Source organism: Salvelinus alpinus, chromosome 33, assembly GCF_045679555.1.
Source record: "Salvelinus alpinus chromosome 33, SLU_Salpinus.1, whole genome shotgun sequence".
NCBI lineage: Eukaryota > Metazoa > Chordata > Actinopteri > Salmoniformes > Salmonidae > Salvelinus > Salvelinus alpinus.
The window spans coordinates 13,690,423-13,716,834 of record NC_092118.1 but is presented as its reverse complement, the minus strand read 5'-3'; the positions used below and the strand labels follow the sequence as shown (position 1 = coordinate 13,716,834).

The following is a 26,412-nucleotide window of genomic DNA, read 5'->3' as shown; positions in this document are numbered from 1 at the left end:
GCACAAAGTAGATGTCTTGTAATGTAATGTAACCGCCTTGCCAAAACTATAGTTTGTTAACAAGAAATTTGTTGAGTGGTTAAAAAACAAGTTTTAATGACTCCAACCTATGTGTATGTAAACTTCTGACTTCAACTGTAGGTTACTACTGTATAGAAGGGCAACTGCTCTGACCAAACTACTGTACTTGCTTCCTCTCATCTCTGTAGTATTTGGGCTGTTGCTGCCAAATCTCCCTCCCAGTTTCCCATGGTCCCTGGTTCTTGAGAAAGCGGAAGTGTGGCCCTGGTCACGGACTGTGATCTTAGATCAGGGAGAGTTTGAAGAAGGGGTGGGACCATTGTCAGGATACAGTTTGTTTGTTTACTGTCCTCAATTGGGAATCTTACATTATGGTGGACAAAATAAATCATGGTCCCACAGCTTCTGTATTGGTGCAGTGCCAAGCATCAAAACACAAATCACATCATGAGTAGGTCATTGGGATAGTTCATAAAATGCAGTATCGCTTTAGACTAGTAGACTTCTTTGTTTTTAGAGCATTTTATTGTGTACATGTCCAGCATGGATAGTCAACACACTCAACAAGAGGTGAACACACAACACAAATGTATAAAATCTTCACTTTCTACAGCAAAATAAAATAAAAACACATACGGAATGTTATTAAAAGTACAAAAAGAATCATACGGCGTTCAAAGAAAAATTCTAAATTAATATTACAAATAATCATGATAATCATACAGACAAATTAACTTTTTATTTTCATCCCATCAATGTTAATAGGCGTGGTGAGGTTTTAAAAAAAACGAACTCACTGAAGCATTACCCGGGTAGTAACTTTCACACAACATTTCTGTAAAGTTTTTAAAACATTTGTGAGATGTAACGCTGCGCTGCCATAGCCTGGTAGGCTTTTAGTTGCCTGGTTTTCCAAGGATCTGGGAGGAGCAGTCTACCGTAAGTCAGTTGAGAGTTAATAGCATGTGGTTTCAGTTGATCAGGCTCTACTGAGTAGGTAAGGTGAGATGCACTCTGGGATAGGGATGCACACCCACTGAGTGTGTCTGGGGCTGAGGCATCGAGACTCAATCGAAGCGCATCGATCATCTTCCCACCAACCTCTGGATCTGACAAACATCTAACAGAGGATTGAGAAATCGAAAGCAAGGATCAAACTGAACCCCTTTCTGTTGACATGTCTTCCATGTCATCTTTCTAACATATCTCTCTTTCTCTCTACAAAGATCAGTTTGGCATCCTGTGTGGTTGTTGTTTGCAATGAATAACAAAACAATTTTGTCAAGCTAGTGGTTAACTGTGAGACATGATATGAAGCAACTGTACAGGATGCCTGTGAAATGCACTGGCCACAAACAACAACTAACGAAATATATAGAATGAACATAGTCTGCTGTGTTCCTCTCTATCTTGGATATAAAACATCAGACTGCCTTGGCTGCTCTGCTCTCTCCCTGACCATTACAGAGCTGTAGGGTTGGGAGAGAGTGGGATTGTGGGATGAAGGAAGGAAGAAAGGAAGCTTCCCGATCCTGGCCTAGGGCTGAGCCTGCTTTCCTTCTGGGCTGGAGCAATGACAGCATGGAGGACAATGCTGCACTTTGTGAGAGAGCCCATTGTTACAGTCCCCCTGGGGCCAAGGCAGGGCCTAGACGGGCTTCAGAGAAGACCAGACCAGCGCAGAAGAGTAGAGTGGTGTTCAACAGAGAGAGAGGAAGTAGTGATACTATAAGGCTATAAGGAGACTACAGAGTAATAGCACTCGAAAATATACACACTCACACAAAACACATGCACACAGAGTGTTGATACCTCAATCATTCCCTGACATAATATTTCATAACTGTACTTTTCAAAACTGTTCATAACTGTATTTTTCATTGCTGTATTTTGCATTGCTTTCGTGTTCCAAAACAATTCTCATGAGAAAAAAAAAAGTTCAACAAAACCAAGCAGTCTTGGACTCAATCCCAGAGTGCTCTTATAAAGGCTCTAGTTTACTTGAAGCAGGCAGTTCCTTTGTGAAATTTCCCACATTTCCGTTGCATCTGCTTGAGCTAGTTCTTAGGCAGGCATCGTTGGGGACTACAGTGTCTTATTGGGGAGACGTCTCAGACACACCGAGAAACAGTTGGAAAATAAATCCACACTAAGAGATAGACGTACTAGGAACACAAACAGCCACACAGGCCACTACGGTCTGGGACTCGCAGAGATAGTCTACTCCATACAGGCACAAAGATACTAGCTATCCCAGATAAAGAGAGAGCGAGTAAGGCATGGACTGTGTCTCAGACAATGAGTGAGCATTTTCTGAGTGTGTCCAGATACCTTCTAGGCCTGCTGATGGTGAGTTCTCCATTGATTTGGACAGGATGGGTGGGTGGGTGGATGGGGATGGGTGGGGGAGGCAGGGGGGAGAAGAGAGAGGGAAGGCTTTTACCTCTGATTAACTCCCCTCTCAACCTCGCAGCACAATGAGAGGGCAATGGGATGGAGGCGGTCTCCTAGCAACCCCATCGAGCGGGATCCATCACTGACACACGCAGGACGTCTCATGACTGTGATTCCTCTCCGCTGTCAAGAATATTTATAATAGCCCTTTTAACTGGCCATCCGCCATCTCAGTGGTATTATGGGAGCATCTCCCGCATCCTCTGTACACCCCCCCCCCCCCCCCCCACCCCCCGTCAATGCCTCAGACAGACATGCTCATCACAACTACTGTTTGACAGATGGTAAACAGTGAAACCTGTCAGGTATATGAGTATAAAATGACTTATCTCTACTTTACAGCAAGTCCTTTCTCAGTATCTTTAGAGGGCTGCTAGCAAATCTACTAGACGTATGCGTACTGTACATGGGCCTTAGTGGTCGAAGAGAAGAGCATAGGGAATACATAACAATGTGAGAAATAAATAAGTCACATACACTGCGTGCTACTATTTCCCTTTGGTATCAGAATAGACTCCACAGTTCCTTCTCTGGAGCTAGTGACAGTATACAGTATGACACAGTGCCAATAAGAGTCCCCAGTGAGCTCCTCTCCCTCACTCCCCCTACTGCCTTACTCAGCTGTAAGAAGGGACCTCTGGTCTCTCACTCAGCCTGCCCTGCAGCCTTCCCAACCCCTTCCAACAATCACCAACATCTGGGTAACACAATCCAGGAACAGACCGTAAAGCCTTCCCAAATACTTAACAGATAATGTTTCTGTCTTTGAACTCCGTTAGTAGATCTCTAGCCTCTCACGCCCTCTCTTGTTCCCCTTCTCCCTCTCTGGTAAAGTCTGTCTCTCTGTTTGGACCTCTCAGAAAATGAAAAGAAGCCTGCTTTGGTACAGAGAAAGCTTAAGACTCGAGGCTGGGGGTGAACAATATTTTAAAACACCTGCTGTTTTTAAATGAGAGGATTAGCTATATGTTCAGAGGACTAACTCTCTAGAACAAGTTCAGCGAGAGAGAGAGAGGCCCTCCAATCTATTTAAATCTAGGGGAGAGGGTATTACAGAGAGAGGGCTCATTGTGTGGTGCATTACTTGAATTATATTTATTAATACATTTCAGTGGAGGCTGAAGTATCATTTGTTCCAAATATTTCTCAGATTAAAAGCATTAGTCAATCTCTTACCCACTGGGCACAGACGTTATTTCAAACTCTAGTTTTGATTTAATTTTGGTTGAGTTGTCAACTAACTTCAATTCAACATGATATCAACAAAACATTTCAGCATGTCATGCCCAGCTAGCACATAATGTTCTGAGAATCATATGTTTCTTAGAGCTTGGTGAGAGCGTGGTTGTCCTTTGGTTATTTTGCATAAAACCTTCTCACAATGTTCTGGGAATGGTGCAGGGTACCCAGCTAGCACACAACGTTCTGAGAACCATATGTTTCTTAGGTTGGAATTTCAGTACTGCATCATAAAATTACCTATAGGTTTCCTCATGGTTCTATTTAAAGCCATGTTCTCAGAACGATCGGAGAACGTTACGAAACAAAGTTCTTCTGTGGGAATTTCGGTAATTCTGAAGGACTTTTTTCCTACAGGTTTTCTCATGGTTCTATTTAAAGTCATGTTCTCAGAAACATTAAGAAAAGGTTCCATAAAAACCACAAGAAAACATTAGTAACGTTCAAAGAACGTTCTAAGAATGTTATTTAAAAACATATACACTCCGTTCTCGGCATCAATGGACTAATTCCATGGATAGAGAGCAGAAGATCATAAGTTCCTAAGAAGATGAATTAACATGTGTCCTATCTGTGCTTGGAGTTCAAAACAGTTAACCTAAGCTAGCAGTGGTATTAAAAGTATTATTCCCAGAAGTTTATTTAATTACCTTCAAATAACCTATCATTTCCATTTTCAGAACATTTATAAAACCTCACAGGAAAACTTTCAGGGAACCATAGTAAAATGTTCTCACAACCTCCTAGCAACCTAAAAATGAACGTTCCCAGAACAGGCAAAATTTTCACTTCCATTCTCAGAACGTTTAAAAAACGTATGGCTTCGTTCCCAATGTGCTAGCTGGATTGGATTTAGGTTAAAAGTTTGGTGGGAAAATTAGAAAATTAGATTCCCTTACGTTGATGACTTTTTGCAAATCCAATCAGTTTTCCACGTTGTTTCAACATCATCACCTTGAATGACGTGGAAACAACATTGATTCAACCAGTTTTTGCCTTGTGGATATTCATTCAATACCACGTCTCTCTCCTACCTCGGTACCTCAACTGCTCCCCCAAGTCCCAAATAAAGTCCTTTCACAGTGAATTGCCTTTGTCTTACATTTTTGGGGAAAGAAGCACCTTTCTTTTCCAACCCTTCCCTATCATAACAACTCAAACTCTCATTGCCACGGTTTAATAGGACCGAAACAAGGTTCGAAATGAAAAAGGCACCACGAGACCATGTTAGGTTGAATAACCCAAACGTTTGTGAAAGTTGTCTACAAAGTATGGACAACATTTCAAATATCATCCATGGTGCCCTTGAATTAAAAACAGATGAGAAAACCAAAAGTTCAGTTAGTGGCTGTTCAACATGGAAGGTGTGGTAATAGAAGGCATTGGGTGAGTTGCAGTTCAAAAGTGACACTGTTTACACTGTTCTCTCTCCTGTTGATACCTGACCTGCAGTAGGCCTGCTTCAGCTGAAGGAGTCCTGAGTGAGGGAGGAGATGGGAGGGAGGGAGGAGGAGTGGGAGGGGGGGGCTCTCTGCTTTTCACAGAATCAAACCTCCTTCACTCCCTTCATTCTGCGCTGCAGTCTCTCTCTATCGCTCTGTTTTGTCTCTGTTTCCCTTTCAAAGGTTAATCCAAGAACCAGATGGAAGTTATCTCAGAGAAACCCCCTGTAACGGGGCGGAGAGAGAGAGAATAATGCAGACACTTCCTGGTTTAGAAAAAAAGACTCACACACAACATGAACCAAACAAAAACAAAAAACAATGTGCAAACGTTCTGATATAAATAGACTACAGACAAGTCATTGGGGAGAGCACCATGGGAGGGGGACGAGTTAGGAGTGTGTTTATGTTTGCTGTGTGTGTGAGTGTGTGTGTGCATATGTGTGTATGTATTTGCACTTATGTCTCTACTACCATGTTTTGGATGAGAAGATAGAGGAATGAGGATAGGATTCAAATGGGGGGTTATTAAGTGGGTCAGAGGTCACACCCAGTCCTGCATGGAGCGTTTGCAGTGGACCAGCAGTTTGGGAGCTCCTTTCCTCTTCAGTGTGTTGATGATGGCGTAGATCAGTCCCAGGATGCACAGCACCAGGACCAGGGGTACTGTCACCATGATGATGTTCATAGTGCGCGTCTCGCTCTCGTCGATCTTCAGCACCACGTCCACCTCGTTGGTCTCCTCTTCTCTCTCGTCCGTATAGTCTACATCGTTAGGGCGGTCTCGATCCTTGTCCCGCTCCTTGTCCTTCTCCTTGTCCTTGTCTTTGTCCCGGCCTGCATCAGGGTTGAAGGGCGGGCGATCCACGTCGGGGACCTTGCGGCCTGCGTCGGTGTCCCCGTCTCTGTCTGGGTCCAGGTCCACACTGCAGCCCATGAAGTCCCTCAGGATGGATTTAGGGTAGCCCGGCTCACTCTTCATCCGGTGGTTGTCAAACTTCCAGTACTTGGATCCCTTGTAGAAATACGTATAAGCTGTGAGGGGAAGACAGGGGCAGGATGTTAAGTACTAAATACACTGTTATGATAATCAAATACTTATCCACGGCATTGAGTGAGACTATAAATACAGTACAGCTCTGGGGAAAAGAAAGACAGCCCAAAAAAACGTATTTTTCTTCATCCTTTCAAGATGTCACTTTTTTCCCTACTCAGCCCATATTGCCTACACGAAGCCCCCTCTCTCTCTTATTGACCAGACCCGCCCTTCTCCTTTGTTCAGAGTGTTCATTACTGGCATTTTCCTGGCCACCCTCTCGCCTCTCTCACCTCCATCATCGCTGAGGAAAGCCCCCTTGGGAGAGGACGGGACCGCAGAGCCCCACACACTGATTGGCTTGGGGTAGTCCTTGTCGACTGCACGGGACTGTTCGTTAAAGCGCCAGTACCTAGAGACGAGAGGGAGAGAATAACAGTATGTTAAACCCCTATACAGCGCTTATGTTAAATCAGGCATTCATATAGAACTCAGGGTGTATGTGTCTTCTAAGCCAAAGCAGTCAGCACAAAAGAGATGACTCCACAACCTTACATGCCAAGTGATTATACAATCGTAATCGTGTAAAAACATATTCCAAAGCCAAAACAATAGAAGACAATTTACAGTAGTGAACACATGACGGAAACTCCCATCTGTCAACGTGGAAAAGGGCAACAATTAACAGATAACTAGTAGAGTCCCTTCCTTACCAGTCTCCTTTGAAGAAGTATGTGAAACCTGATGGTTCCCACCAGATGGCTGTCTCTATCTTGTCATAGGGGATGTCCCTGCCGTAGTCTGTCAGCTCCTGGGGGTAACCAGGCTCCAGGTTTGCCTCCCGGAACAACCAGTACTTATTCCCTACAGGTGGAGGAGAGGAGGGGGAGGAGAGGAGAAGTACAGTGATGTGGGGGAACATATACATCAAGGAGATGACAGAAAAGGGAGGACAGATATTGAGTGGGACATAATAATTCAGGAGGGAAGGAGAAAGGCATTCATGGTTAACGGTCCTTTGTGGAGCAATGCATAGGGAATTTCCCTTTCCAACAACTACCACTCATCAACCTGGAGATCGCTATGGAAACTGTTAACCTGCCATTACATTACAGTCTTGTTTATTCGCTGGCTAGCATGCGCCAATAACAGACATTATAGAGACTGAAATTGCGTTTATGCACAGCTTTGGTTAGATATAATGCATTTGAAGTGGTTCGAGTGGAAATGTTGAGGACATGGCGAGTCATTTTATTATTATATTTATTATTGTTTTACAGTATGTTAGACACAGAGGCACCATCCGCATGCCCTGCTTTCTGTTCTCCTGGCCCAGTTTTTCATTGAAAACAAAACCTTTGCAGTCAGCATCTGGAAACCAACGGCTGATGCAACTCTCTCACTCACATCTGCCAGATGTGGCAGGCCAACTTTTTGGTCCCTTAGTTTCTTTCCTATGGCTGTCATCCAAATTTCAGTAAGCCTTGCCAATGACATCATTTGCCCTGGAGACTTTCTTTAGAGCGAGCCAGCTGTCTTAAAGAACTACAGCTCAAATGTCTCCCCAAAAAGCAGTTTCACTACCTCCATCTGTCTTTCACTGTTTCTGGTTACAAAATTCATGGAACAAAGAGATGCCAGGGGGATCTATAATAACCTCTACTGACAAATCATATTGTGTTGGTTCTCCTAAGGATATTATTACATGTGTGGTTTAACAATTGGGGAGGAGGTGGGGGGGAAATCAATAGAAAGCTGCAATGAGGTCTGGGAGAAAACCTTATAGCAGCGAAAGCTCTTTTTATGCCAATGTAATGAGGGAAAATGATCAAAATGAAAGTTAAAACCTAAATGTTAGTGGGCATGGGACGGTTTCTATGGCAACGGTGCAGGGAGGAAAGAGGCAGTTGTGACCGAATGAGGAGGTCTGGGGAGGATTAGAGCCATTGAGCATTCACTGCCACCATGGAGATCTCATGTCTAGCCCAATCCGAATGCATTTTAGCACAAAACTCTAGGGATCTCCAGTTCTCCCATTTTAACTTGACGATGTCATTATCTTTTCCATTTAGACAGAAACATCATCTCTTCTATCAAAGACCGTTTGTCCATAATATGCTATCTGAGGTTACAATACATTTGGGGCTCCAAGCTAAAGTGAATGTGGAGATCAAGGAACACTTATTGTCTGCAAAAATAAGTGTTAATGTGGAATTAGCCATGTTTACTCACTACTCAACTGTAATTAAATTGTAATGTGGAAAATACTAACAGCTTTAGGTTTCGGCTCCAAGGCACACTAGCGTGAAAAGAAAATACACACACTACACACACAGAGGACTGAAACAATGTTTGTGAATCTATTTTAGGATCAGCAACATTACAGTGTAACCAAAGCGTCCAGTTGTTTTGTGATTGCTGAAACTTCAACACATAAACAAACACAGTTCCGGTCCTTTGAGTTGAACTATTTCTCTTCTGTTTAACCCTCATTTCAAAAACAACAATGACTGACTGCGTGTGCACGTGTGCGTGCGCTTGTGCGCCTGCCTGCGCGCCTGCCTATAGTCTTACGTGTGCGTGCACGTGAGGTACAATGATTAGGAGAGTACAAAAACCTTTAAAGAAGACAAATTTCCCATCGTGTCTCTCGTAGGCTGCATCGATGTCCCCAGGCAGTCCCCTCCAGAAGTGACCAATGGGCATTGGGTAGTTGTCCAGGACCCTGTTCCTCCGCACCCTCCAGAACCAGCGACCCTGTCAGAAAAAGAGCGGGGAGAGCCGTTAGATGGCACATCCACTGGAGCTCTAATGCTCAGCATGACCTCTAATCTGTGACCCTGCCTGCATGTGACATGGCTCTCTGGAGCTCCAGACCTAGCTGGGAGCTGCTGCCTGCACGCCAGATATGGACCCAGCACTGAGTATCAGCAGTTTAGTACCATCATGCAATCCATAAATTGTAGAGCCATATGGGAGAGAGGAAAAGAGAGTGCCAAACATGATGGGCCATGTGCATGATAGTTCCTGAACATCCCCTCTCTATCAGAGCCTGTTCAGCACATTGCCTGGAGGAGGAAGTCTTCACAGCCACGTTCAACAGTTTGGATCAATCAATAGGAGAAATACTTCAATAACGTACGCATACACTACATAAACATCCCCGCACACATGCACACACACACTCACTCTCTCTCTCTCGCTCTCTCTCTGTCAGTGTGTCCTCAGTAAGTCCCTAGTCACATGGTGCGGTGGGCGTCCGAGCTTGACCATCACATTCCCTCCATCTCTTTGGCTCAGGCCCAGACCTTGAGATGACTTCAGACCTGTCTAATATCTAAACCAGACCCAGGAACGCAGCCAAGGGCCTCTAAAATGAAACCGTCTGTTCTAACACCCAGCCCCCCTCCTCTACATCCACTAACCCCCCTAACCTTCTCCACGCCACACACTCCCCCCTTTTCATTTCACCACCATGGCACACTCTGCGGTGTCTAAAAGAGAGGGTAGGGTCCCGTCTATAGAAGGAGATGGCACATTAAAGTTCCATTTAAAAAGTGAGGGAAACAGCTGCTAGCCCGTACTCTCTCTGTCACCTGACTTCAACACAGACTCTGTTCCAGCAGCGTTTGGGGTTCAGGAGAAGCCTGCTGCTGGGTGGTCGGGATCCCAAGTGCATCCGAATGCCTGCATTACATGACAAGCCTGCCAGAACGGACAATGAAATAACTAATGCTTGAAGGCTATTAATACCCACGACCACAGCACTGAGCAGATCGCATGTCCAATTACTGTAGGAACTGGTTTGGGCTTGCTGCATGTTGCATGAGGAGTGTTTTACGAGTTGGACTTATATAAAGTAGTTAAACTGCTTGAGCTGTTCTGTTTGTTTTAAGTCAGCACAAAACATGTCTGAAACGGTACAAGAGGGAAATCGCCCTCTCAGTGTAGGCCTAGGAGTGCTTTCCAAAAATGATCTCACAGATCTGCACGCTCATTCATTAGTGGTAAGTTAATAGCATTGGCTGTCAGCATTAATGGTAAAAGCTAAGAGTTGCATCTTCCTGGCAGCAGCTCTTGTCTTTGTCCTTGAAGCGGGGAGCGCAGCCTGTTAGTGAACAGAACATAACTTAAAGCAGACCTGCCCTGCATCCAATCTACTCCAATCTTCTGTGAACACGGAGAGGCAGGAAGAGAAGAGGATGACAGAAGTGTAATTACGATTCTGAAAAAAGCCCACCCCCACTAGTCAAATGTACTGACTGTGGAGCCTCACTGGCGACAAGAGAAAAGAGAACTGACCAGATATTATTTACTATGAACATTACTCAATGTCAGAGACAGTCTGGGCTTGATGGTACCTTTCCTAAAATAGGCTGAGGGCATTAGCAGGAGATGGCTTTGTGACGTTACAGTCGATCGTAAGCTAATGCATGTGTACTTCAAAATAAAGCCTGATGACAAAAGAGCACAGCACAGTCAAAGATGACTCTTTTCCCCCTGCTCTCATATCGCACACCCCTTCAACTCTATGCTGCCTGTAGCGTACACCTCCTCCGCCCTCTCCCACAGAGACAGTTGGTGAGAGAGACAGATAACTGAAGTCATGGCAAATGGCAGTTTGTGGAAAAAAGAGACATCCAACTCCAAGTGCAGTAGAGTGAAAGTGCTTGACAGGGACTGAAATTGGTGCCGGCACTCATTTTGGGGATTGTTTATATTTACATGTAGGTGCAGGACCTCTACAGTACTTTTGAGCTAATATTCTATAAGTAGGGCAGGAGCTCAAGCAGTAGAACATTTTAGGTGCAGGTACTCAGCTCCGGCTCTTTGCCCAAGTCAAGCACCGGCTCTTTTCATACAAAAGAGAAGTGTTGACCACATCAACTGAAGCATAAACAGTGAAATTCTCTCCAGCTGTTGGCAAATGGCCTAACAAATGGTTCAAACGAGAGCCATCTCCGCAGCCCTGGACTGGTTGGTCCTGCAGTTGTTAAGGCACATCTGAGACCTAGAGAGTGCTGCTCCTCTCCTCTTTACGGGGCTCCATGTCATAAAATAGAACGGCTCTGGGGTTTTACAGCTTGCTTAGGGCCCAATTGAACCCAGGCCCTGATCCACCTTCCCATAAGGCTCTCCAGATGCTCCTAACCTGGGGATAGCAGCTTTTACTGCACTAGTGAGAGACACAGACAGACAGCATCATGGTTATCACGCCCACTGGCTGCAAAACGAGCAGCCTTTGATCAAATTACCTACTAGATCAAATCTAATCACATTTTATTGGTCACATATTTAGCAGATGCTATTGCGGCTGTAGCGAGATTCTTGTGTGCCTAGCTCCAACAGTGCAGTAATATCCAACAATACACAATAACACACACAAATCTAAAAAGTTAAAGAATGGAATTAAGAAATATAGAAATATTAGGACAAGCAATGTCGGAGTCTGGAGTATAAATATATATACTGTATATATATGTGACGGGATGTATAGATCATATAGACAATATATGGATAGAATATGTAGTATATCTGAAGAATAGTATATGGACAGCTGTAGTTAAATAGGATAGGCCTTGACTAGAATACAGTATAAACATATGAAGTGGATTAAACAGTATGTAATCATTATCAAAGTGACTCGTATTCCAAGACATCAGTATGTACATAGGGCAGCAGCCTCTAAGGTGCATGGCAGAGTAACCGGGTGGTAGCCAGCTAGTGACAGTAGGTAGGTCATGTAGCCATCCAAGAGCATCAGTCCCTAGCAGCGGCACTGAGACTGAATCAACTCATCTCATGTGTGTGTGCGGGGGCAGACTGAGGTCCTCACCTTGAACACAAACATCTCTCCCCTGAGCATGGTGACCGCGTCGAAGTTTCCTTCACAGATGTTTGGGCCGTAGTGGTCCGGGCGGTCAGTCGTGCGGGGATTGTCTGGCTTCCGGGGTGGGGCGTTGGGGGGAGAGTTAGGGGGAGATCTGGGCGGAGTGTTGGGAGGAGAGTTGGGTGGTGACTTGGGGGGAGAGTTGGGTGGAGAGTTGGGGGGTGACTTGGGGGGAGAGTTGGGTGGAGAGTTAGGTGGAGAGTTAGGGGGTGACTTGGGGGGAGAGTTGGGTGGAGAGTTAGGGGGTGACTTGGGTGGAGAGTTGGGGGGTTTGGGGTCTGGCTGGGCTGGCCGGCGAGGAGTGACAGTGGGAAGAGCCTGGGTGGGTGTACCGTCTGGCTGACCTGCAGAAGATAAAGTGATAAACACATGAAATAAAAGCAGTTAGAGGCTACTCTCCACTCCAAAATCCTAAAAGGAAATCAAGGGCTCAGAGATTTGTCCTCCAACTGATCTCATAATTGGTAGCTGTGTCCTGGTTTTGCCCAAGCTAGATAAGTGGATATGTGAGTCAGTAGGCTGATTTTCCACTTAGAGCATGCTGTGGGAAGGAGGAATGTAGAGTGGAAACATAGACCTCCGACTACTCCAACTCCAATCAGGGTTCTAATCACAGGGGTGCCCTGGGCTGGAACCCCCCACTCTTATACAGTTATACTGCAGTGCCCAAACAGACTAAAACACTGAAAACCAAAGCTCTTACAGTCAACATTTTCAGGTCCATACACCAGTAGTTTTGTTATGGAGGGCCAACTCACCATATATCTGTTGTATTCCTCTGAGGTCATCCTCGGGCAGTTGAAAGTCATCCGTTTCCATCCACTGGTAGAAAGGAGCCATGATGGCCATTGGGTTGTTGGAGTGTTCCAGGCCCAGGGCATGGCCCAGCTCATGTACCGCAACAAGGAACAGATCATTACCTGAGAGAGAAGAGAGAGAGATATAGAATATAGAAAGAGACAGAGCGAGAGAGAGAGCGGGAGAGAGAGAGAGAGAGAGAGAGAGAGAGAGAGAGAGAGAGAGAGAGAGAGAGAGAGAGAGAGAGAGAGAGAGAGAGAGAGAGAGAGAGAGAGAGAGAGAGAGAGAGAGAGGAGGATAGTCATTACAATACTCAAGGCACTTAAGAAGCATACACCTCGTCACGACTAAACCTTAATATAGACAGTGAGTAAAGTGAAAAGTCCCCTTGTGTAACACCACTGACACTTGAGCTGTGACCACAAGCAGGAAGTGTTAACAGAGTTAGACGGGTTACTCAAGGGGGGAATGGCAGACAACGAGCGGAACAGGCCATTCAGGCAGCATCTCACACAATGTGTCTTTATTCATCCTCTAACTAACCGTGTGTTGATTCAGGAGCCAGAACACTTCATTAATTAATGCTACAAAAGGCACTGGAAACATGACAAGCTAGTAGTGTAGACTTAAGTAACTGAATGAAAGACAGACATGTACTGTACATAGCTTCCAAAAGAATGTGTCTAAAATAGATAGCTCAGGGCTGGGGTTGGGGCTTGAGCTTAGGTTGGAGCTGGCGCTAGGGTTGGACCTGGGGCTGGAGTTGGGGATTGGGCTGGAGTTGGGGATTGGGTTGGAGCTGGACCTGGGGTTGGAGTTGGGGATTGGGTTGGAGCTGGACCTGGGGTTGGAGCTGGGGATTGGGGTTGGAGCTGGGGATTGGGTTGGAGCTGGGGATTGGGTTGGAGCTGGGGGTGGGTTGGAGCTGGGGCTGGAGTTGGGGATTGGGCTGGAGTTGGGGATTGGGTTGGAGCTGGACCTGGGGTTGGGGATTGGGTTGGAGCTGGACCTGGGTTGGAGCTGGGGATTGGGTTGGAGCTGGGGATTGGGTTGGAGCTGGGGATTGGGTTGGAGCTGGGGGTGGGTTGGAGCTGGGGATTGGGTTGGAGCTAGGGCTTGGATTGGAGCTGGGCCTTGGGTTGGAGGTGGGGCTGGGGTTGGGGGGGGAAGTCAAGGGGTTTTCCCATTTTGATCCTGGTTATTGGTCCCCAGAGCTGGCCAAGTGAGGAACGCAGTTACCTCATTCTCTCTGAGACTACATGGTGGTGGGGCAGTAGTCTATATGTTCAGACAGTAAGATCCTCCCATTGGGATTATGAAGTCAATGGACAAAAATGTGCTTGTTGAGGTTTTTTAATGGTGCTCTCTGTAGATAAAGTGGTTGGTCTAACGTCTTTTGATAAGCATCAAGACACGCACTCCTTGTACCCCAATCAAAGCCTGCCGCTGTACCAGACAGACTGACAGTGACGCATTGTCACTGCAACATAGTGACCGCCACTTCAACCGCCCTCCACAAAGAACATCCTGTGGACACTCACCAAAAAATTGCCTTGAATTGAATTGACCTACTGTATCCTATAGGTTCACCTTTGAAGTTGGTTCTAAGTTTTAGCATGATACTTTCCCAGCGAATGACACATTTTTCCTTTCCAGTTTTAATTGACCTTTGACCTGATCTGTGGGCCATCTTGTCTGAAATGAAGGCTGAGGGTGGTTGGTGAGGTGACTGTAGGGATCGCTCTATTATACTGACAGACAGCATCGTGTGGTACTACATTTTGTCATGGCTTCTGTCATCAGAGGAAGTTGAGATGTTCAGCATTCCTCCTTTTGTCAGCTTCATGCTCCCCTCCCCTCCCCGCCCCTCCCCTTCCAACTTTTCCTCCAACCACAATCTGTGACTTAGCGGGGAATCAGCACACCCATGTGACTCTAAAAATATACGACAGGATACAGAGAAAGAACGGGAGAGAGAGAGGGGAAGAAAGAAGGCTCTGTAAGGTAACCCTGACAACCATGTGGCTCACAGAAGAGCAAACGTATCTCTCTTCCTCCTCACTAAAATGAACACAGCAGCACATATCCCTGTCTATGAGCCTAATGAATATACTTGCAGCTTTGTTAGATATCAGTGTGTAATAACCACAACACTTGTCAAGTGTGTTTAATCTTTGCCAACAATGTCCTTAATGTGCCACGAACACTTAGTTGACCTTTACTTTTAGAATTTTCGTGGTTTAAAAGATCGTTAAAAGTAATGTGTCAGAGAGTTTTAAAGACCCAGGCTACATGAGGATGCAACAGTGTTAAAGACAGGGTCAACTCAAAAACCGGTCTCCCACTGTGGAATTACCTCAACACCCTCGCTGTGGCATTTAGAATTCTCTGTGATCTGTTTAGTAACACCTCCTACTCTCCTGACCTCACCAAGCATTACCAATCCTCTGCCATCTGCCTCTGCTATGACTGGCTCAGGAAATGACAGCCTTCGCCTCCACAAGGCAGGAAAAACCCTCAGTCACTCACCAAGAACCTTTGGTTAATGATTGAAAGTATAAAAAAGGTCGGATTTAGAAAAAAAGAATACTACCATTCCTTAAAACACGGCTTTGGGAGCCGGTGGGAGTTGTAAGGAAAAGTATGACGTCATCCATCTAACTTTGAAGTTTAATGGAGGTAATGGAGGAGTAAAACTGCAAAAAAAGTCAACAAATGAGTGATGATGTGGTTTGTCATGGCAACTATGGTCGAACAAGTGGAAGGTAGGGAAAGACCAGCTGAAGTAGATGAGGAGAGAGGAAAGCAGGGACGTTGCGTTTAATTCAGAAGAATGTACAAGAAGTAACGGTTCTGGTGTAGAGCTAAAGAGACCGGTGTCCATCCACATCCATCACCTACCTTGCAAGTTCCCATTGCCGATGGTCCACGGCTCATCAGAGTCAAAGTGAGTATCACCGCCCATACCAGGACCAGGGAAGTAGGCGTGGGCCAGGAACCCGCCCTCGCCATCGAAGGGTGAGCTGTCTCCATGGAAACCCGAGGCAAAGAAGATCATGATGTCAGGCTCCTTCCTGCGGCCATATTTGATCTCCTGGTAGGGGATCTCATCGAAGATCAGCGGGGTCACCTTCTGCCACACCTTGAAGGCCCTACGGATGGCCTCATACGAGTTGTACTCCCCGATCTTTGGTGTGTAGTTCTGTATACTGCAAGGGAAGAGGAGGAATCCAAATGAAAACTCATTTGGAATTTGGTTATAGATGAAGATTGACCAAGATGAAGTAAATCCTGTTATTTACCTGTAGGTGAGGTGGCTCTTGTTCCATTTGTGGCCAGTGAGTGCATAACGTTTCCGCCGAACGTTGGTCTTGATCTGACCCCCAAACTTGTCTGGGACTCCACAGCGCGGCCTCCGCATGGCTCTAGGAGGGGACATCAGGGTTACACTCCCCACTCCTCTACACAGTGTCACACTGAGGTTTTATGAGATACACTGCCCATGATACCAGCCCAGGTGCTGTACCATAGAACAGTTCATGTGTTTTATGTGCAGTAACTAAAGATAGGAAGACATTGCTCCCTGTTGGGGTTTTGCTATCTTCACCCCAGACCAGACAACCTCACACTCCTATTAACTTATCACTCCAAAGCTCAAATCCTTCCATCTCCCTCATACTGCACAGATCCATTACAAACTAGGAAGTGAAACCATTAACATGATTGGACCCCATAGGCATCAGAGAGAGAGACAGAGAGGTCTGGTTCAGGAGCATTAGGATGGCAGTAATGGGAGTAACGACAGAGCACAACAGGGAAGGAAGTGTGACATACGTCACCGTGCCGTGGTCCATCGCGCCGGTGACCTGCAGGCCATAGAAACGCTGCATGTCGCTGACGGCATTGGAAAGGATGTGAGCTGACCGCATGGTGGACATCTGTCTGCTAGCCTGAGGCAGGTAGCCATACATCCGCAGCCATGACTGAAAAAAAGAGAGAGAGAGAGAGAGAGAGAGAGAGAGAGAGAGAGAGAGAGAGAGAGAGAGAGAGAGAGAGAGAGAGAGAGAGAGAGAGAGAGAGAGAGAGAGAGAGAGAGAGAGAGAGAGAGAGAGAGAGAGAGAGACTTGACACTATTCAGAGTGTACACTGCTAAGGACGCGTTTACACATGCAGCCCAATTCTAATTCTAATCACATCAGTTGTTTTTCAGAGCTGGTCTGATTAGTCAAAAGGCCAATTAGTGAAAAAAAAGATCCGAATTGGGCTGCCTGTCTAAACGCAGCTTAATAGGCATTCAGAACAGCGTAACTGCCGTGTGGGGGAGGAAGACATGATGGGAGAGACCTGATACAATCACAGACTTCAGATTGACCGTTCCACCTGTTAAAGGGATATATAATACCACCACAGGCTGTGCCAGAGCGTCACGGCAGATAGATCTACAGATGGAGACACTCAACAGGGTGGGCGAGGAACTCTATCAGCTAAACCATCGTGAAAGAGAGCGATCAGGAACTAACCAGGCGCACCAAAACGACCACCCCTCAACCCTCAGCGGATGGGATATGCCTGGGAGGTGAAGGATAAGGAGAGGCAGGGTTGGCTTTTCTCTGAAGCCCACGCTACTGTATAGGAGGCTACTGATCTTTAATTATGTAATTAGTGCTAATTACATAAGAAGACCCCCCACACATATACTGTAACAAGCACAATTAACCCTATACTGTGGTTGCTGAATCATCGCCCTGCCTGCTGTAACCAATATGGAGGCAATAACAGGACTAGTGATTGAGAGCAGGGTTAACACAGCGGGTTAACTTTATGCATCTCTGAGTTTGATTACACACAGCTGTGCCGAGACACCATTTCGTTGACAGCAGTTTGTGTCCGAGAGATGATAAATCCCAGCGCATGAACCAGTGAGGAAAAAGCAATAAATCAATATTTTCACTGAAGAAAAAAGACACGGGCAACACGTGGCATACATTTCCTGATCTTCAAAAGAGCCATTGAACATCCAGTGAGATGTTTTATCTCTCTGCCTTGAATCATTCTGCACCACTTCCAAATCTTTAGACGCCACATGGAAGGAGATGTGAATGGCCACACTTTTGTTGACGTCACTCCTCTGATATTTGTAAGCCTGCCTTGTGTGACTGAGTGTGCGAAGCGGCCACATGATTTACACAAGAATAGTAACAATCTCCGACCTTGTCACACAAGCAACCATGGACATCATGAGAAACTCTTAAAGACACACTCCTCCCAGAGCAGTACATTTGTGAAATACCAGGTGGGGGGGGGGGGGGGTGATTAGAAGTGGACATATCCCTACCATACAGGCACTGGACTGAGCAGAGAGGAGGGGGAGAAGTGCTATAATGCCCACTTCACTTCTAGCTAAGAACCAGGCCTGGGTAGCTGGGGCTCCCTCTGGTTTCTGGCTGGCATGACCTCCCCGTTCCAACCCCCCTGCTTATAGAAGACACTGGCCTTTGTGGTCCCCTCCCTCTGCTGTGGACCAGGACTGAATAGCCGGCCCTGTTTCTGGGCACAGGCTGAATGTAAACCCCTCTTTCTCCAGGGCACCAACTGGAGCTCCCAGATCCCATGCTGCTGCTGCTGCTTCTGGAAACACGGCTGACGAGAGAGCCTTGAAGAGAGACACTCTCTCTGCTCTTCCTCTGCACTCTCTCCAGCCTCTTCTACTTTCTTCCCCTTCCTTCTCTCTCTGATATCAACTTCCTCTCTCTTTCCTGTCACATTCTCAACCCCCTACTGGCTGGCTACCTCTTTTTGCTTCCCTCATTCTATATTTTTCTGTCTTTCATACAAATTCAGGCAGATACTTTCCCTATATTTTCATTGTATATCGGTGGAAGCGGAGAATGGCTAGTTTATAGTTGATTAAGGTGGGATCCACCTTATCTTCCAGATAAGGGCCCCTTCACACAGTCTGAGTCTGGGGTTCTGGAGGGTGTAGGAGGTGAAGGGGTGTGTTCATACAAGACGGAAAATATATTATCCCAGCTTGTAAAATACACAACAACCAGGTTTCTATTCTCTCTGACATAGTTCGGGACAGTATTTATTGAAGGGCGTTGGAACCAGAGAAATAGGCTACACCACATTATAGATATATGAAAGCACCCTTTAAAAAGTAAAATGCTTCAATCTGTACCCTACCCTTTAAGAATCATCTGTAATGAATACAAAGCACGACTATGGTTCCAGGGGGGAGTGAAGTGCTGGACTTCCTTTAGTCCAATCAGCCACCCTGTCAGCAGCTCCTTCAGCTCCAAAAGGCCCCCTGAATCCAGCAATTCACAAGGAATTGTAAAACGAGCCTCACTCGGTGTGTGTGTGTGTGTGTGTGTGTGTGTGTGTGTGTGTGTGTGTGTGTGTGTGTGTGTGTGTGTGTGTGTGTGTGTGTGTGTGTGTGTGTGTGCGTGTGTGTGCGTGTGTGTGTCTGTGTCCCACACAATGTCAGCCAAGACACTAACAAATGGAGAATGCTTTTATTCCCTGGACTTGGTAGCCTGCCATCTTTTGGTCCTAACCTCCAGCAGAGAGAGAGAATAAGGAAGGAGAGAGACAAGGGGAGGAAATAAAAAACACACACCGGCACTGTCCTCCTCTGTAAGGGAGTGTCTTGTGAGAGAGAGAAACAGAGATGGAAACAAACAGAGAGAGAGATGGAAACAGACAGAGAGAAAGTGAGAGAAGAAAGAGAGAGAGAGAGAGAGAGAGAGAGAGATGGAAACAGAGAGAGAGAGAGAAAGAAAGAGAGATCCAGAGAGAAAAAACTGGGAGAGAGAGATCCGGAGGGAAGACAGTCACCATTAGAGGTTAATGGCATTTCCCGTTCTCATCGCTACTCATTACCTCTCGCCATGGCGATGAAAGCTCGCTGTGCCCATGGCGACGGGCAACCTCAAGGGAACACAAAGGAACTGGTTGGAATACAGAGAGTAGGCATGCTGCAGATTCCATGGATAAGCAGAAATAGAGTGAGGCTGGCTCTGCCAACGTTAAGGGTTAAACTGGGGATAGAGATAGGGTTTCAGGAAGCAATATAGTCGGCCTCCTGTGTTCTGCAGACTTAATAAACCCTAGCCCCTCTCCACCTCTTCTCCATGCTGGTCTCTCTTTCTCCCTCTCGCTCCCTCTTTTCACTCGGAAACAGTCCTCTCCAGACAAGAGCTCTCATTGTTGCTCCTCAGCTGCCTGGGAGTCCTGCAGGCCTAAATGTCTCTCCTCTGTTTGTGTCCCATTTGGAAAACAGCCGTCACACTTACCCATCACATGCAGTACAGCTGAGCAAGCCGCCTAGTTCACACTTTCTTTCTCTCCCTCTCTCTATCATTTATCACTCTCAAACACTCCCACTCCATGTCTGTTCATCACACAGTGTAGGAGTCCAGCCTCTTCTGATATGTCAACCTGTAGGTGCAGGGAGGGAGCTGATGACCATAGTGTCAGTGAGAAAGTTCAGTAAAAATGCAAAACGAGGGAATCCATGCAAGACAGATCTCAGCTGAGCTCATATGCATATTACTCCTGCATGCCGATGAATCACTTTATATTGAATTGAATGGAGAGAGAATATCAGCTATAGGCTAAGAGTAACAGTTTAGCGAAGACACACACAAAGCTTGAAATTCTCAGGTGAACACCAACCCACACCTTGAGGACAGACGTTGGCAGGTAGGCGTTGACTAACAGGCTGTCTGTTCTCGTCAGTCTCCACCCCTTCTTCTTTCAAACAATCCCTCAGTCAACAGGTCTCCCTGACGACAATTAAAGACCCCATTACCACCTAAACATTACAATGCTAATACTCAGCCAGGATGTGGCACGTTGGGACAAGAAAGGCCCCCCGGTCTTTTTGTCTGGTAAATAATGGCTGCCGGGTCAGCAATAACAACCTGTATATGAGCCTCAGGCCTCATTGTAATCCTTCAGTCGAGTCAGTCACCAATCTGCCTCACTCAGAGTGCACTCAACCAAAACTCAGGTAAGAATGCAGTGGCACACATTGGCCCGACCCATATTGACTAATGACAATATTGGATTTTCCTCAGCACAGTGTTTCAATCTAAGAGTCTGTACTACATTCATTAGTGGATGATTTATTATGTGACAAGAATGTTTTATACACCTTTATGGGTTTGTCTTACATTTACATTGTCTCTCCTAAATATGCCATATTATAGTATTATAATGCTATTATTACATTATAATATTGGTAATATACCTTGTTCTAACAGTGCATCTCCTTTTCTCACATCAGCTGTATGTTCTACTGAGAGCCAGGCCAACAGTGAGAGGCTGTGGACCACTGTGGCCTCACCACACACAGCCTAACACCCCAGAGACTTACCCAGTCCTACACTGCTCCACCACAACACGGCCACACTGGTCTGGTGGCAGCCACATCATTTCATGTGAGAACCCCATCGGCATGGTTACTATGGCTCTGAGAGTCTAGTGTCACATAAAATCACATTAAAACAAATTATATGTATTTGGCAGTGGTAAGTCCATTGTGAAAGTTGGGACAATAAAAAGTAGACCTCATCTGGGTTGTCTGAAAAAAAAGAAAAACGGTGTTTCCCATCCATGACGATGCAGGAGAACAACTCCTGATCTCTCACTGCATCGGAACCTTCCAGCTAGCACAAAGGTGCTACGGTATATCTGTTAAATCGGCCACAGGCTCCACAGGTGGGAGAAATGTGTATACACGTGTGTTGGCAAAGGATCCAGGCAGATTGTGGTAGTTCAGACTGCCTCACGTGGGTACGTTTTAATACTATGACTTCAAAGTGGCTTAACATTTTTGATCGTCACAACGCAACAACCGACCTCAACTGCAGTGGCCCGTGAGAGAGAAAGAAACAACGTGTGCATAACTGACCCCTTCATTAAGCCTTGACCTGACGGGAGCGGCTAAGCACTAAAGTCAACACAGCATGGTAAAGTGGGTGCAGCTGGGACAAAGTCCACAAAAACACAGACCGATACAATAACAAAGGAGAAAGGGCATTACAAACATTCAATACTGCTCCGCTGGGTTGAAACTGTCCCTCCACATTCAGCTGGTGTGTTGTAAAGGAAAACTAGAGGGGTTTATTCGTCTCTACACATTTGTTGCTACATTTTATTCCCTCTGACACACGTTTATTGCTAAGCTCTCCGCCCCAAACATTAGCCTACATCTCAGCTCACTCTCACCCATCTCCGCCCTAAACATTAGCCTACATCTCAGCTCACTCTCACCCATCTCCGCCCTAAACATTAGCCTACATCTCAGCTCACTCTCACCCATCTCCGCCCTAAACATTAGCCTACATCTCAGCTCACTCTCACCCATCTCCGCCCTAAACATTAGCCTACATCTCAGCTCACTCTCACCTATCTCCGCCCCAAACATTAGCCTACATCTCAGCTCCCTCTCACCTATCTCCGCCCCAAACATTAGTCTACATCTCAGCTCCCTCTCACCTATCTGGAGCAGGTTGGGAATCAGCACTGCCTGCTGCTGAAGACAGAAAGAGTGACGGTCTGGAAATGAACCGTGAAAGCATTTGCCTATTCCCCCCAACATTGAATCATTCAGTTGATTCATACTTTATGTCCAAAGCAGGGGGAAACTAGTGAGATGAGCATGGCTCAGTCCGTGATGCAGATATCTTTTCAGGTACTGTTGTAGTATTTCAAGAAAGCAAAACAACCCTAACTGTTGGAAGGTAAAGTGCTGGACCAATACTATGGATATGAGCTTACAGAATGTGGTTATAACAGTGGGATTACTTAACCTGACCCAGAGATCCTCTAAGAACAGCAGCTTTCCACATATGGTGCTGACTGCAAGAGTGTGTCAGTGTGTCAGTGAATGAGTAAGATTTGTGTAGTTTGGCTAGCAGCATGGCCTTTTTGGGGAGAGGTTCCAGCCCAGGAGGACCCTGTTGGCAGGGCACAAGGGATAGTCCTGTTAATATTGGAACAGCTAGTCATGAGCAGGATATGCAGCTTGGTGTGCTGGATTGAGTTCCTCAGACAGAATGAACTGGGTCATTAAGTTAAAAATGTGTGTGTAAAAGTGCCCAATTTGCACACATGAATGCCTTGTGAATAAGCAACATTTATAATAGTGATCTGACTTTTTTGTTTCAAGACTGGAACAAACTTGACCAAACAAATATTTTGGTTTTCTTGCAGAAAATAATACATAATTGTTATTTTCGGACCAATTGTTATTTTGGGCGCAAGGTTGTCAAGGTTATGCGCGACCATCTCTTTTGAAAGATGTGCAGTCAAATAGCAATGTATAGCAATGTCAGCAAAAGTTAACTGAGATTTGGTGAGAGCTTTTTTATAATTTGTATGTGTTTTGCAGCATAGTATGATACATTAAAACTCGTTTTTGTATAAACACTACAGCATTGTTGTAACACAGGGAACTTTCTGAACATTGACAGTTTCAGGGAAGATGATCCAATTACCTCTGCATTAAAAGCGTCATCCTCTCCTCCGTGTGTCCCGAGACAGGTGACCCAAAGCACGAGGAGAGAGGGAACTAAAGTCCGTCTCCAGAGTAACCAAATCCAGTTTTCCCATGAGGATGCCATAGCCTAATCTTGGCTTGCCTAAACCCCGGACAAGGAAATGGATACCTTGTCCAAGTGTCCACTGTGCCACTGGGTACAAAAACGCGCTTCAAGTTGTGTTAAGAATAGTTTATGTTGGTCACCTTCCAAGGAGTCCCTCTGAAATACTGTAAATTTTAAGAGGAACAAATATTACATTTGCTATGGCGAGGTCACCAATAAAGACAGTGACATTCATCAACTCCGCCAGTATCGCTTCCAGAAAACAAGGTTCCCTCGAGTTGCCAGAGGTGTTGCAGCTGTTCGAATGGTTGTCCTTTTGATTGCCACACTACAAGTCTTCTCAACAGTTCTGTTTGAATAGACCACAATCCCAGGAGGGGGATCAGAGAAGTATTGCACTGTTGCCAGGATTTCTAAAAAGCTTGGGTAGCCTATTATTGCTTGCGGGCGTGTCCCAATTGTATTCACATTTCCATATCAGGACGTGCGGATAGAAAATAATTTCCTAACAACCAGCTTTATGGTAAGTGACATGTTGGTGTCACTGCACAGAAGCCAGCTCACAAAGCACGCATAGTGACTTTAATCTTAATATGTCAGTCATTTACTGAACTGCTGTGTATAACACGCATAATGTTAACAGAATAAATGAATTCATCTTGCAAATGTCCAGATGAGCCCAGAGCAACGGAAGACGGTTAAATAAATATCGGGTCCAAGTTTGTTGACAATTATTTACGGAACCTGACAAAGAAGTTGAAGTCAGCTGCAGCTGTCCAACACTAGTGCAAATCTAGCGCTGAATTGCGGCGAGTCTTGTGAAGATTTAATATGATGGTTCTCTGCCCGTTAAAATCCAAATTTTTCTTCCAGTTTTCCTGGACTCTGTCCACCGCCAGGGTGGATTTAAGTGCGATTTATGGAGCGGGGCAGCTCAAAGCTGGACTGGCTGCTTCACCAGTGACTCTGTACCTTGTGCGTCGCGGTCAAAGTCGTTCCTCCAGCTATCGGATGTAGCCCCCCACCCCGTTAGCGGATGTAGCCCCCCACCCCTTTGGACACTATCGACCTCGTATATGCTACGGATTAGTATTTTGATGGCTTTTACGTTTTTAGAGGTTTCACAAAACGTTTTTTTTATATTGTCATTGGCAGAATTCATTCATCTTCATAGTGTAAAGGGTTGCGTCAATCGAATCTGGTATCAGGATAAAATGTGATTCAGAGTCACCGAATATACTTTTAAGTATTTTTATTTAACTCAAGCGATAAATGGTAAATGCAATTTCAATCCTCACAATAGTTGGAATTAACAAATAGCCTAGCCCTGAAAATGATTATACTGTAGGCCTACTGCCTGGTAGCTCTAAAACTTCGATTCACCTCTCTAGCCTAATTGACCATTGGCAGAAGTGTCATGGTGAACGAGATAACGCTTTAGTAGGCCTACTTTATGATTTTTTGGGGCCCCTCTATTATTAAATATATTATTCATAGTCTATACCAAAATTGAATGCCTCAGGAAGGGACTAGCAGCAGCCAGGCAGAGCACTCATGATTGTCAACAACAAGCCAGTAGCAGAGGAAATGTGTGCCAACAGCTGGACAGAGACAGTCCAGAGTGGACTCTTATTAGTTCTGTCACATTCAGCCAACTCCTTTGACTAACCTATGTCCTGTCCTGACTTCTGCCTAATGGCAGCTGGGGACAGAAATGTCTGTAGGGTCAATGGAGCAGTCCTCCCCAAAGAAAGTGGATTCATACCTCAGTAAGCAGCCCAATACCTCCTCTCCACGAGTAAGGCTGCTTTCCAACAAAGGAGGCACATTCTGGTTATATCCTCGCCTGCCTAATAACAGGAAGTTCACCTTTATTGGATATTGCCTCAGTCTCACCACAGAGTACACAGGCAGTGTCATCACATTTGATGCACGGGATGTAGCTCACTGGCGTACCACACATCCTGCATTCTCTCTGCCCCATGGAAATATGTGTATAATTACAGGAAATGAGCTTTAAAAATGCTAAATTCTCTCAACCTCATTGCAAAATGTGTAAAATAGCATGAGATTAGCTATAAAACTGTACATTTTTCTCTTTACCCCATGGCAAAATGTGTAGAATTGCAGGAAGATAGCCGTTTCCCCCCAAAAAACGTATACCTTGCAGGGGCCCCTGTGAAACTGCTGTACGCTACTGATGTAGCTACATATGTTATTGCTTGCAATAACATAGTAGGTTAGTCATTTTAAACATGAGCAGAGCAAGGACCTCTGTGTCTGCGGTGTGCATGTGCACCACCACCTGAGAATGTGGCCTCCCGTCCCATGTGTCCAGCCAGCCGCTAAACATGCTGATTGATAAAGCAGTGTCCAGAGTGGACTAAGTGACAAAACAAAGATGTGGCTGGAATGAATGGCCACAGCTGTACACTGGGTATGTATGGCTACTGGGGAGGACTAGGACCTGTGTTTCTGTCCCTAATAGGGCCCGTATTTATTAAGCCTCTCAGAGTAGGAGTGCTGATAGAGGTTCAGTTTTGCCTTTTATATCATAATGAATGAGATTATTATGGACAGAGACCACCTTATGCTAGATCAGCACTCCTACTCTGAGACACTTGGTAAATGCGGGCCATGTAACTTTACCTTGAAACGGCTTCAGTAGAGTTGAGAGAGATTTGGTTATCTCTGGGCGCCCTCTACTGGCATTGACTCTCAGTCAGGTGTGACCTGTAGTAGCCATGAACGATGGCTCGGCATCATCGGCGTGGCTGTCTTGTGTCATAGGTAGACTGTGATTCATTGGAGAGGTCGGTTACCAGTGTAAAATGAAGACTCTATGGTTGTGATGGTGATGATAGCGATGATCAAATGAATCATCAGAAAATGTTTTTTTTTCTTCCTGCCGCTCCT

The 26,412-nt window shown here is 45.6% G+C and overlaps 1 protein-coding gene across 1 annotated transcript; it reads right to left on the bottom strand.

Annotated features, from left to right (window-relative positions):
• Window positions 1-527: 527 nt before the first annotated feature.
• Window positions 528-24,484, bottom strand: LOC139563352 (matrix metalloproteinase-15-like). The gene is made up of 10 exons (XM_071382003.1): window positions 23,389-24,484; window positions 16,715-16,863; window positions 16,183-16,305; window positions 15,782-16,089; window positions 12,841-13,002; window positions 12,029-12,426; window positions 8,811-8,949; window positions 6,906-7,056; window positions 6,486-6,604; window positions 528-6,191 (listed from the first exon to the last, which is right to left on the bottom strand). Exons 1-10 carry the CDS (start codon window positions 23,512-23,514, stop codon window positions 5,701-5,703), a joined length of 2,166 nt encoding a protein of 721 aa, XP_071238104.1. The 5' UTR covers window positions 23,515-24,484; the 3' UTR covers window positions 528-5,700.
• Window positions 24,485-26,412: the final 1,928 nt, after the last annotated feature.